Here is a 14,341-nt window from a genome sequence, read left to right on the forward strand (position 1 = left end):
ATAAATAAATAAATAAAAGAATATGGTAAATGAAAGAAGCCAGTCAAAAAAGGCCACATTTTATATGATTCCATTAATTTAGATGCAAATCCATGGGAATAAAAAGATTAGTGGTTGTTAGGAGATCGGTACTGGGATTGAGAGGAGAAATATGAGACTGACTGCTAATGGATATGGGGTGTCTTTTAGGGTGATGAAAATGTTCTGAATATAGATAGTAATGATGGCTGTACAACTCTATTAATATATTAAGAATTACTGAATTAAGAATTCTGGGGGCCCCTAGGTGGCTTAGTCAGTTGAGTAGTAGACTCTTGATTTCAGCTCAGGTCATGATCTCAAGGTTGTGGGATTGAGCCCCGAGGTGGGTTGCATGCTCAGTGCAGTCTGCTTGTCCCTCTCCCTCCCCATTTGCCCCAACCCTGCCACTTTCCCTCTTGCTCTCTCAAGCAAGCAAATAAATAAATAAGTTACTGAATTGTATAACTCAAAAGAATAAATGTTATGTAGATTATATTTCAATAAAACTAGTATTTGTAAAAAATTATAGTGAGTGGACACTCCATCATATAAAAAAATCAACTATTTTATTTCACTTTTTTTTCTCCTAATAGTCATAATTGTCTACTTTTCTATAGTTTTTTTTTCTCATGTAATATGTTTTTATACTTGGGAGTCCTTTATTGATTATTATTTGCTACTTATTTGTAACAAAAACTGTATAAACTGAAATGAGAGTTTTGATATCTCACGAGTATAATACTACAATAGTTTAAATATAAATCATTCAAGAAATTTTTGTTATGAACAATACAAAATTGTTACAAAGGATAATGTTACAAATATTCGAATTCACCAGATCACATGTTAGAGAAAATTTTGATTTTTAAATGTTGGTTAAATCATGTCCTCTTTTGATTTTGAGAATTGGAAACTGACTGGCTTGGGAAAGAATTTATTATGTAGTCCTTATTTAGTCATTTTCTCAGGTCTTCATAACTTAACCAGAAAGACCTTGTCAAGTCATATCAAAATGACTTAATAGTCATTGTTACTTTTTACCTTGAAGTACCTTTTTTGATCTGATACACTTGATAAGGATTTGGAAGGTTGAAATAATTTTGTTTTTCAATATAAGGTTGAAATACTATGTTTTATTAAAGTTTCTGTGCTTTAAATAAATTTTCATCAGAACCTAGGGCTGCAGGTTTAATTTACTTAAATTATGGGAAGTATCTACCAAATAATTGGCAAAGCCAGTTTTCATTATTAAAGCATTCATCCAATCTTTCATGCCCTCTTCGCTGATGGAAGAGGCAAGGTTTTTAACAAAATTATTTAGCACTTTGACTACAATTAATTAGATGAGATTGGTTGATGATTTGTTTCATGTTATAAAGCAGAGAGCAGTTTTGAGAGGAGGAGTGGGAAGTGCTTACTTTTAAGGCATGTTGATGTATATGTTCCCAGGCAGATCTGTATTTTTGAAGTTAAGGTTTTGTATACATACTCTCTTAAAACTACCCATGGCTTTGAATCCTTTTTAAAGCCTTAATATTTTTCCTCAACTTGAAAATTAATGTTCCACCCCACTCTTAGTCTTTTCTGAAAAAGCCTCACAGAACATACTTTTATTTGTATGCATATTGTGTACAAGGATATTCATATGTTGGTACACTTCATTTCGCTTGGACCACATTTTGCCAGTGATCCCATGCTGGTGCATGTGTGTTCTACATCCCTCTCCTGCAGTCATGACAAACTTCTGTTGATGTTCATATTGAACCTCTGAATCCTTCATGACTGGAAGCTCTTACTAGTTTACTGAAGCTGGCATAGGAGTTTTATTAGTTTTCTCAGTCTAACATATTTGTATGTTCTCTTTCTTTGTAGTTTAGATTTCCTAGTGTTTTTCATTTTGTTTATTTATGTAGTCTTCTTTTGGTTAAACTTGTTCTAAAATCAACTTGGAAATGTGTTTGGAGACAATTTTCCATGGGTCTCCTGCATTTCGGTACATTTTGTGAACAGAAGCTTTGGTTGCCTTTGTTCTGGTCTATTTTTTCAAAATTGTTTCTCTAGTGATCAACTTTGGAAAATATAGTGACTTTAGAACAATAGGTAGGTTTGCTTATAGCCTTGGATGATAGGAGTTGGTTTCTTCCTTTAGAGCAAAAGCAATTGATAGACATGGTTACTGTCCATTAAAGATATTCAGATTCCCAAATTATAGGGCTCCTTTCCTTGTCACAACCCACTGTGTATGCATATCTGCTGACCATGTTCAGATTCTGTGAGAATTGGGACCCAGGAAACTGGAACAAGAAAATGCTGGTATCTTGGCTACTCCTATTGCTGTAATAAATTTCTGTGCCTCTGACTCAGGAATCTTACTTCATCTGCCAACATGTGAGATTGTGGTAGACTGTGTTAGCTTGAAAGTGGGCTAAAATCTCAGATCCTTCACAGTTCTTGACGATGTGTAGGAACTCTGATAGCCATTTATTTGCTTATTTCATAAATGGCTATCAGAGTTTAGCTCAGAAATGTCATTTTATACATATTTTTCATTAAAATGACCTTATTTGTATATGAACATAGCATAGATTTTTCAGGTGTTTTCTTAGGTTAAAATAAAGGTTTGGATAATTTGTTATTTATATTTAATGACTTTTGAAAGCATAATGTTATCTGTTTCTTATGCATATAAGTTTATACTATATGTATGTGTGGATATATATGCACATATACAGGTCATGTGTATTCATTTATGTTTTGAAAAATCCAGTCTTGCTTTGCTTAATTATATGGTTTTAAGGATTCCATGTATGTGTGTCATTAGAATGTATCATTTGCCTCTATTCCAGAATATTGGAAAGAAGATGACCTGCCAAGAGTTCATTGCAAACCTCCAAGGGGTAAATGAGGGTGGTGATTTCTCCAAGGATCTACTAAAAGTGAGCAATGAAATATTTGTTTTTAAAGATATGCTTATATTTATCTTTTCTGCTTATTTTTTAATCTAAAATAAACAGACCAAGGATCACTTAAGCATTTTGGTTTTGGTTTTTGGTTTTGTTGATGATATTTCTATTGGACCTCTAATGTGTCAGTCTGCAAGTACCCTTCAATGAATAATGCTAAAAGTTCACACTGTAATTAATAGTGATTCAAATAATGGGTAGTTTTTATTTTATTTGTAAACATACTGCCAGAACTTGAGAAAGATCACAAAGGTTTATTTACTATGGAAACAAAAAAGCATTTACATTCTATAATGGAAGCTGTATTCAGTTCCTAGTTACAGAGCCACTTAGGTTGTCTCTGGAAATCTGAGTAATGGTAGAACGTCCGAATTATTTGTAGTCAGCTTCATTATTGGTAACAATCAGCATGTTGTTCCCATCAGATTATTTTCAAGGAGGCAAAAAAATCAGCTTTACAATTCATAACATTCTACAGCAGTATAATGAGATGATATTCATTTCTTAAAGTGAATACAAAATAGTGATTGATAATGGTTGTATTTTAGAAGTTCAGTATAAGATGTGTATGTTGACAATGTGAGCTTTACAGATTTGTTTGATTCTAGCCTTTTTAAAATCTTTGTACATGTGTAGATTTCTTTGGCAATTCCTTTGAATTTTCTAAGGGTGACACGTGAATCATGGTATGATCTGGAAAAAATACCAGTTGAAAATAAGTCCTTTATTATGTTTTATGATATTTTTTAAATCATATAAAATATAGAGTGTTCTGTATTTTGAAAGACATATATATATGGAAAGTGAAAAAAGGCACAAGAATATGGTATTATGAGATTCTCTTTATTGACTTTAATTGCAGCTCATTAAAAAATTACACTATGGAAAAAGCAGGAAGAAAAGTAGCTTCAGGTTACTATATAAAGAAGGTATTTTTTAAATTGTTTCTTTAAAGGACAAATGCTGCCATTGCTGAAGCTATGGTTCTGAGTGAGAAACGGTATTGGATTGTGACATAATAAATATATTCTTTATATCCATTGAAGATGTACTATAGACACATGTTAATAAGCCTTTTTTCAGCTTAGTGGTATTAACCTGGAAAATAATGCAGTCTTTCTAAGATAAGGATTGGTGAGGCTTTTACCAAGTTATGTCAGAAATGGAAATTGGCAGGAAAAATTTTCATAGTGAAGCTTTTAGATTCTATTGGTAGGCTTGTGGTAACCTGCATGACTGTGGATGAATTATTGGGCAGGTTTAGAGCATGTTTGATGAGCTGTCTGAAACCAAATATAGTTAACATACAGTCCAGTGGCTGCCATTCACCTTGGGTAAACATATGTTCTTTGATTGACTCTGCCGAGAATTTTCTGGATGATTGTTACAGTTGTCCATTGAGATCATGTTTATAAACCTCAGGGGGGAAAATATTTATTAAACTCTTTTATTTACTGTAGGAAGATGACAGTGAAATGACACTGAAAAATGACAGTGGTTTTTTGCATGGAAACTGTCAAGTAAAATACCGATTCCCTTTCATAGCAAAGACTCCAGCCACTCACCCACCTGAGATGGGGGAGTGTTCCATTTCAGTAAGAATCTGGATTTTACTGCAGATTCCATCTAGAAAAGGTTTTCTTCAAACCATTTTTGTTTCATTTCTCTTTCCCATGTGGCTGTTCTTTTTTCCTTTCCTGCCCTCTGGCTCTTCCCTCCTCCTCTTTTCCCTCCCTTACTCCTCTGGTTCTGTTTCTGCTTTTTCCTTTCTCTTGTGCTCTTCTTTTTGTCTTTCTTCTTTTTCCTCTTCTCTCTCTCAAACTCTCTCCCTCACTCTCTTTCTCAATGGCTGTTTCTTGATTCTCTTCGGGGATAAATTACTAAGTGGAATGTTGATTTGAACTATTGTGGAAAATGACACATCACACAGATAAACACAAAATGTTTGATATTACATTACAGATTCTGAGTAACCTAACCCCTCTCAGTCTTCTTCTACCCTCTCTCCAACTTGAAAATTGCAGGCATGTACAATCAGTTTATGAGGTGAGATGCCTAGAGTTACATGGATTAAACTGAGGCTTTCATTGCTACATATAGATCCTATTACTTTTAGGTTTCTTTGGATCAAAAGTAACATTTGGATCTGTGTCTATTCAGATTTCTTTGGACTGGCAGTAATATTTCACTTAATGTCTATTGTCAGTGTGGTTGGGTCATAGGAAATACTTAGTGAAGGCCCTTTGCTTTCATTGGGTATTGTAGATTTGGAAAACATGCTGGAACTAATTGGGCACCTTTCCTCACAAATCACTAAGAAAGATGGGTGGTTCTTTTTCCCTTAAAATGAACAGTTATTCCATATTAAAATTAAAATATAAACTGATTCTACTTGTTCTCAACAGAAATGGTTATCAAAAAAGATAAACTTTAATGTATTTAAAAGTATGAAAGATGAGAAATTTTTTTCAAGCCTTCACTTTGGAGACTTCAGTTATTTAATATTTTGCTTTAATTTTGCCTTAGACTTTGTGAAAGGGATAGATGCTACTTTGTGCTTTTTTAAATAATTTTCAGTTCCACTGCAGTGTCCCTTTTGACCTGATGACCTAAGAGATAAATGAGTGCTTAGTGCAAATAAGAATGTTTCTCCCACAAGTTGCTTTGAGTATACATTCTAGATGCCTATATTGTAAAGTAGAATTAGTTGAATACTAAAAAGACAACCAGTTACAGAATATTATTTAGGTTCTTTAAAGCTGTCATCTGGCTGGGAGGATGTGATGTTTGAGAGAGGCCTTTGAAACATAGGTACCATTGTAATAGTAGACTTATTTTGTTTTTTAGTTAGATTATTATTGTATTTCATTTCCCACCTTTCCCACCCATAAACATTAATGATCTCTGTCATAAGTACCTTTCTCTATTATTTCACCAAACCAGGATAGCAATTCATTTAACGAAATATGCCAAACAATCTGGCGTGTTTTATGGCTTGCATAGGGACTGCCCATCGCACTACTTGGATGTGGTTTGTGCTTAAACATCCTGGAGGGACGATGTGGAAGAGAAGGGGGAAGGGAGGCTCTGCTTTGAGTTCTGATAGACTCAATAAGACATTCCTAAGATTTTATAATAAGTAATAAAACTCTTACATACACGAATAGAGAAGGATGAAAATGTAAATGTGGGCCAGCTCTGGGTTGGAGACTGAACTTTTTGAGAGACACTGTAGTGTGGTGATTATGACTATGACTTGGAAGCTATTCTGACTGGGTTCTAATCCCAGTTCCCCTCTCTTATTAGTTTAGGGATTGTAAGCAAATTCACTGAAACTTTGTCTCTTGATTTCCTCATCTGCGAAATGGGTGATTTTATTAGTACCCACCTCATCAGTTTTAATAATTGAATGAATTAACACATAAAGCCTTTAGAGTTCTAGCATGTAATAAATGCTGTATGTGTTAGCTGTCATAGCTTTTTATTTTTAATATTATTTTATTCTTAACCTAGCTTGAAGTGGACTGGAAAGGGCCTGCATCCCTTTAGGGTTTGGATCTTAGGTGTTTTACAAGTACTAGGCCACGTGGGATTAGCATTAATTCACAAGACCTCTGTTACCCATCCTTTTTTAGCCTAAGCATACACATTCTCTTGCTCTTTTAAATGGGCCATCTGTGACCTTGACCTTGAATATTTCCTCTTTCTGTGGTAAGATTTTTAACCCTTATCATTTATAGCTTCCTTTCTTTCCGGAGACTTGTTGATTCCAAAGAATGGCCATCAAAATTTTCTGCAGGATACATTTGTTCCGTAAAGTCTGTCTTATCATCGTGGAGGCACCTGAAAATGAACCTTGGTTAGCAATATGTTTTCCTTGCCTTTTTACCTTGTTAACAATAAGCGATTTCTCCTAGATCTTATCCCTCTTGCCACACTTTTATATGTGATATTTGGTTTGGATCTTTGAAGTTGCAAGATTGGAGGTCCTGAGCTTTCTTACCTAGGACTATTTGGAGAAAATATAAGAGAGCAGTTGGACATCTAGCAACCTTTCTTTTTTCCCCAGTATTTTTCACCACTTCAAATAATTCACATCTCCATTAATATCCCAGGATTATTTGGGATCATCAAAGGGGACAGGAACTAATTTGCTTCCTCAAAGGTTCATCAGGATTCCAGGACCAGTTTAAGTTTGGTCTTAAACTGTTCTGTAAGTTTTATATCTTCTGAGTTTCCTATAAATCTCTATTCTTGGTTTTAACAGAAGAGCTACATTTTTATCTTCATTCTGCTTTCCATTTCTAACCCTGGCAGTTGATAATCCTTCATTTCTCATTACATATAGGGGGAAACACAGGAACTTTGGGAGATGGCCACCAGTTATAGTATATTTAGAGGGAAAGTAGCCATTTCAAAATATATTTACATGAAAGCATGAAAGAAGCAATGGGAAATAAGGCAAAAAGAGCCGAAGAAAAGTGTCATGTAAACATATAGGATGGAAGGTAAGTTATTGTCTGCATAATTTTATTTTGGGGAGATTCAGATTCAAGATTCAAGATTTTGGCAATGAAACATGAAACCCTGGTTGTTTTCTAACTCAACTTTCTTATTGCCACCTACCATGTGATACTCAAGTAACATTCTTAATATTTTTATCCTTGTCATAGTTAGGTTTTAAGTTTCTTTTTTCTTGAGCAGCAGTTGAATTCAATAGGTGCCAAAGGAAATTAGAAAAAAATTATCTAAAAAAATGTCTTAAGAACTTTTATACCATCTTAATGATGAGAGAGTAGAAACAACAAACCACCCACAACTTTCAAAATGATTCTAATACAACTAAAAAAAACTGAATACATTTTGCAGAGGTTTTGAAACATAACTCCTTTTAAATCTGCTTATGTACACAAATAGCTTTAATAATAGCTCTGGTTACAAGGCAGTGTCACTGGAAATAAAAAAAAAGCAAGGTAAATAAATCTTGCTTGGGCAAGTCAATAACATGCCATCCTTTCAGGCTCCTGGTTATGATTAGATGTTTGACTTTAGAATATCTGAAATTTTAATTTTGGGGGTAGAAATTACTTGCATGTTGAGAATTTATTAACATTATATTAACTTGCATTCCAGTGAGGGAAAACCAAAAGTTTTCACTCTCTCAGGGATGTAGTTACTGGTGAAAAGTGTTTGAGAGAGAAAGAGAGAGAGAGAGAGAGAGAGTGTGTGTGTGTGTGTGTGTGAAGATTGCAGGGTAGGGGGGAGTGGCAATTAAATTAAATTGACAGAATGTTAATCAGTATGCCTGGCTTAGTGGGATTTATATGCATCATTCCATTAAGTGGAATGGTAAATAACATAGTGAATTAAAAGGTTACATACTGTATTGCTCAGAATCCCAATGAAAGTTCTTATTCAGATGTGCTTGTTTTCCTTTAGCTTTCACTAAAGACAGAATTTCTGTGAGCTTTTTTTATAAGAAATTTCTAAGAATATATAAGCTGCTATATATAATCCTTAACATAGGTAGTTGGCTGAAAGCATTATGTTCGGGCAGCCCGGGTGACTCAGCGGTTTAGCGCTGCCTTCAGCCCAGGGCGTGATCCTGGAGACCTGGGATCGAGTCCCGCGTCGGGCTCCCTGCATGGAGCCTGCTAGTTCCTCTGCCTGTGTCTCTGCCTCTCTCCTTCTCTCTCTCTGTCTCAAACAAATAATAAATAAAATATTTTTTTAAAAAAAGAAAGAAAGCATTATGTTTTATTGTAAATGCAGTTTTCCTATTTGGTATTATTAGGGAAAAATAATTTGTGAAAATGATGGAGAAATTAGCCAGAAGGGTATCATTTAAACAGATATACTTAAAAGGTCAGCAAAAAAAAAAAAAAGAGTTAATTTTTTTTCAAGTTTTTAAAGTCCAGTTAACATACAACTTAATACTAGTTGCAGGTGTAGAGTCCAGTGATTCATCACTTACATGCAACACCCAAACTTATCACAAGTACCTCCTTTTTTTTTTTTAATTTTATTTATTTATTTGAGAGACAGACAGAGAGACAGAGACAGAGACACAAGCAGGCTCCACGCAAGGAGCCTGTTGTGGGACTGGATCCTGGGACTCCAGGATCACACCCTGGGCCGAAGGCAGGCGCTAAACCGCTGAGCCACCCAGGGATCCCCCACAAGTGCGCTCCTTAATACCCATCAGCCTTTTAATCCATTCACCTGCCCACCTCCCCTCCAGTAATGCTTTGTTCTCTAAAAGTTAAGAGTCTGTTTTCTGGTTTGCCTCTCTTCCTCTTACCACATGTTCATCTGTTTTGTTTCTTAAGTTCCACATATGAGTGAAATTATATAGTATTTGTCTTTCTTTGACTGACTTATTTAGCTTAGCGTAAGATGCTCTAGATCTATGCACATGGTTGCAAATGATAAGATTTCATTTTTTGATGGCTAAGTAATATTCTGTTGCATGTGTAAGTATATATATATAATATTTGACCACATCTATATCCATTCATCAGTCGATGCACATTTCGGCTCTTTCCATAATTTGGCTATTGTCGATAATGCAGCAATGAACATCGGGGTGCATGTATCCCTTCAAATCAGTATTTTTGTATCCCTTGTGTAAATACCTGGTAGTGCAATTGGTGGACTGTAAGGTATTCTGTTTTGAACTTTTTGAGGAACCTCCACACTGTTTTCCAGAGTGGCTGCACTAGTTTGCATTCCCACCAACAGTGCAAGAGGATTCCCCTTTCTCTGCATCCTTGCCAACACCTGTTTCCTGTTTTGTTAATTTTAGCCATTCTGACAGGTGTGAGGAGGTAGCTCATTGTAGTTTTGATTTGTATTTCCCTGATGCTGAGTGATGTGTCTGTTAGCCATCTATAAGTTGGCTCTGGAAAAGTGTCTGTCCATGTCTTCTGTCCATTTTTTAACTGGATTATTTGTTTTTTTGGATATTGAGTTTGATAAGTTCTTTATATATTTTGGATACCAACCCTTTATCGTATATGTCATTTGTAAATATCTTCTCCCATTCCGTAGACTGCCTTTGAGTTTTTTTGTTGTTGTTGTTCCTTCACTGTGCAGAAGCTTTGTATCTTGATGAAGTCCTATCCCAGTAGTTTATTTTTGCTTTTGTTTCCCTTACCTCAGGAGACATATCTAGTAAGAAGCTGCTATAGCCAATGTCAAAGAGGTTATTGCCTGTGTTCTTTTGGATTTTGATGGTTTCCTCTCTCACATTTAGGTCTTTCATCCATTGTGAATTCCTTTTTGTGTAAGGTGGTCCAGTTTCATTCTTCTGTATATTGCTGTCCAGTTTTCCTAACACTATTTGTTGAAGAAACTGTCCTTTTTTTTCCATTGGATCTTCTTTCCTGCTTTGTCAATGTTAGTTGGCCATATAGTTGTGGGTTCATTTCTGGGTTTTCTATTCTGTTCCATTAATCTTTTTGCTTATTTTTTATGCCAGTACCATAGTGTCTTGATCACTACACCTTTGTAATAAAACTTGAAGTTCAGAATTGTGATGCCTTCCACTTTGCTTTACTTTTTAGAGATTGCTTTGACTCTTTGGGGTGAAAAATACATTTTAAATAAAGATTAATCTGTCTTATTGGACAAGGAAGAAATATGATTAGGAAATATCCTGTGAAGGTTGATAACCATTAGGCTTTTCAATCAGTTACAGTTGTATTTAAGGGTAAACAAACAAAAATCAGTCAGCAGTTAGACTTAGAGATCAGTGATTTTTCTGTGATCTCAATCCCTGAAAAGGACCTGCTTCACACAGTGTGACATGAAGGAAGAGCTGTAAGAATTCTTCTTAAAAAAAGAGCAAATCCAGGCCACTTCACTCCCAGGCTTCTATCTAATTTAACCCTTTCAGCCAGGGAGAGGGTTGAAAATTTAACACCTAAAATTGCCCTTCTTTTCTTTTAGCCCAAAACTGACCTTAAGCAACATCCCGCACTCCCCCTTGCACACATCACTTTTGCTTTCATCTTCTCTTCAAATATTATCACTGAAGACAAAAATCTAAGATCGGATTTTGTTAATGTCAGTACTCTGGTTGTGATATTATACTGTGGTTTTGCAAATGTTACCATTGGAGAGAACTGGGTAAAAGGTATAAGAAATCTATTATTTCTAACAACTATATGCAGATCTGAAATTATCTCAATAAAACTTTCATGAAGAAAAGGCTCACTTAAAAAAAAAAAATAAGGCAAATGAGGCTGTTCTCTCCACTCAGCCAGAGATTTAGGAATCATATAAAAATCAGCTTAATGAAATTTTACCACTCTTGGCTCTTGCTTTTAAAATACCAAATATCAGGACACCTGCGTGGCCCAGCGGTTGAGCATCTGCCTTTGGCTCGGGCATGATCCTGGGGTCCAGGATCAAGTTTCATGTCTCTGCCTCTCTCTCTGTTTGTCACTCATGAATAAATAAATAAAATCTTAAAAAAAAATAACAAATATCAGGGTGCCTGGGTGGCTCAGTGGTTGAGTGGGTGGCTCAGTGGATGAACATCTGTGTTTGGCTCAGGTGGTGATCCCAGGGTCCTGGGATCGAGTCCCTCATCAGGCTCCCTGTAGGGAGTCTGCTGTTCCTTCTGCCTACGTCTCGGCCTCTCTGTGTCTCTCATGAATAAATAAATAAAATATTTTAAAAATAAAAAAATAAAAATAAATTACCAAATATCAACAGGATAGGTATAACTGTGTAGCAGCATTAGAAACAATGGCATATTAAGAAAAAGGCAATGGGAATTATTTTGAAGAGTTGAAAGCTGGAAAGTCATGTAAATCTACCTTTATGATTACTCCAGAGAGTGTAGAGATTTTTTGAGAAGATGTGGAAATAGAAATGGAAAAGATGATAAAGAAATGATCTGCCCATGAGAGAAGGAATAGTGATGTGGAGAGGGGTAATTGACAGTATTGAGAAAAATATACTATTTTATTATTTCAAGTTTATCATTAGAGTTTCTCTTGCTAAATTGTTACCCTGAATTGCCTATCTGCCACCTCTTATATCACCTGCATTCTAATCTGCGTGGAATGGAAGAGCAATAAAAGGTAGAACAACCATAATTTTTTTTCTGAGTTAATGTTTGACCTATTAGGCTGAATGTCATGGTAGGCTTTGTGGCCATTTGAAGTGAATAGTATCAGATCTGGAAAGCAAGCCCAATATTTTACCTGATTAACTTTTTTCAGTTTCCTCATGTATAACATGGATAATACTACTTTCCTCCAGGAGTCATTTTGAGGATTAAGTAAGATGATGTGTGTTCAGTGGCTAGCATTATGTGATCTAAAATGCATTCAAATGTTCATAAATGTTAGCTTCCTTGTTTTTTCTACTACTATAGTTTTTGTGACTGGGTTGTGGAGGTCACTGGCTCAGAGCCTGTCTTAGCTGCCAATGACTGATGATGGACCCTCGGTGTTATTTCAACTCTTTGTGCCTTAGTTTCTTCTTTGTAAAATAAGATATTTGGGCTGTGCCCATAATCTGTTTGGTCTCCTTTAGCCCATCATGTCTAAGGCCTACTCCTGTTCTGTCACCACCACTTGCCACCCGGACCTGAACTTCTTGCTCTGGTCTTCTGTTGTGCTCATATTTTTTGATCTAAATATTCCATGGCAGATACATTGGAAAAATCTTACAAATAATCTTTAAGGTACCTTTCAATCTAAATATTGGAAGCATTCTGAACATCATTTTCCTCTTTGTAAACTCAAATCATATCAAGTTTTATCCTTCATATTGCATTTATTGGTTTAGACAAACAAGTGTGTACCTAATAGTGAAAGTTCAGAGTTAAATCCAGGAAAATCACTTTTGTTGTAGCAGCATTCTCAAAGGCTTAGTCCTAAAGAATTACATGAGAGGAAGAAACAGGCTGCAGTCAGAAAAAAGTCTGAACTTTTTATAAATGAAAAGCTTGAAGTGGATTCTCAAAAATACTTGATCTGAGTTATATTCGGAGTATGTAGTTGAAAATAGGAACTTATGGGTGGTATTTAAGTGTAGCTAAAAAAAGAGCATCTACTGTTGCCTAGAGTAGGTGAGTTCTCTTAGAGAGAAGGTCATGGAAACCTGGTAGCAACAGTATCTATGGAGGAAAAGGGCTTGGATACTTATCCTGGTATAAGCAGGATAGCTTTTAAAGAGAAAAGCTATGTTAGCAAGCTTTTTCAGAGAAAAGCTCTAAAGGTTCTTGTTTAAAATAAAGATTACTGCTTTTTTTCAGTAAAATGAATCAAGCTGAGTTGTGATGAAAGGTTCGTGGTGTGTTTCTCCTTCTGCTTTCCCCATGGAGATCTAGAAACATGCTTTGCTGTCAGTCCTGTGCTCGTCACGGACTGAATAATGATGCTGCTTTTTCATATGGTTCAGACCTTGAATGAAACATGGTAACTGTAATGAGGATAATACTTTGAAGTAGCTGAAAATCCACAAATCACGTTCATGCTTAAAAAAAAAAAATTACCAAAAAAAAAAAAATTACCAAGGGACACCTGGGTGTCTCAGTGGTTGAGCAGAATCTGCCTTTGGCTCTGTTCGTGATCCTGGAGTCCTGGGGTCAAGTCCTGCATCGGGATCCCCACAGGGAGCCTGCTTCTCCCTCTGCCTGTGTCTCTTCCTCTCTCTCTGTGTCTCTTATAAATTAATAAATAAAATCTTTTTTTAAAAATCTACCAAAAAGAAGTCTGGTAGAACATTTTGGCAGAACAGATGCTACTTAAAGAGTACGAACAGATTTTTTAACCAAAAAAAAAAAAAAAAAAAGGAAAAAAGAAAGGAAAGAAGTTTGAGTAGCAAGATAGTAATCATTATGGGTATTTTAATGGAATATTAATGATTCCCACAGAGATTCTATTTTTAATTTGATCATGAAGGAGTGCTACAGAATTTCATATTCAGATGTCTCTATGGAAGTTAAATTGTATGTTTGGAGATTTTTTAAAACATCATAGCATAATCTGTCCAGGTTGCTGCTCCTTTCACTCAAGTATGAACATATGATATTAGTATGAATGTCATGAGTCACACTGTGAATTTAAACCATTGTCCTTTTGCTTATGATACACCACATGGGGATGGGTTCCTTAGGAGTGATGTGCTTTTTTTTTTTTTAAACAGGTCTGCAATCAAATGTAAATGAATTGTCAGCAAATACGTATTCTAAGTACAATGCTTACCTATCCATTAAGGATACAATGAAACAAATTTTAATAGAAAGGCATTTTTAGCTGTACAATAAAAATGCCATAAACAATTTTTGTGGTTGTATTGATGTTTTACTCATGTAAAGGTCAATTGTCTGAAAAAGA

At 35.3% G+C, this 14,341-nt stretch overlaps 1 protein-coding gene across 15 annotated transcripts in view; it reads left to right on the plus strand.

Annotated features, from left to right (window-relative positions):
• The window catches only part of PSD3 (pleckstrin and Sec7 domain containing 3), a 592,272-nt gene that overhangs the window by 285,823 nt on the left and 292,108 nt on the right, over positions 1-14,341 (plus strand). For all 15 annotated transcript variants that reach the window (XR_012007747.1, XM_072776763.1, XM_072776762.1 and 12 more), the window contains one exon: positions 2,868-2,957. Coding sequence is in view for 14 of the 15 variants with exons in the window: in XM_072776763.1 (XP_072632864.1) it covers positions 2,868-2,957 (90 nt within the window). In the remaining variant the exon portion in view is untranslated. The remainder of the gene's footprint in view (positions 1-2,867; positions 2,958-14,341) is intronic.

The sequence above is a fragment of the Canis lupus genome, chromosome 15, assembly GCF_048164855.1.
Source record: "Canis lupus baileyi chromosome 15, mCanLup2.hap1, whole genome shotgun sequence".
In the NCBI taxonomy this organism is placed as follows: domain Eukaryota; kingdom Metazoa; phylum Chordata; class Mammalia; order Carnivora; family Canidae; genus Canis; species Canis lupus.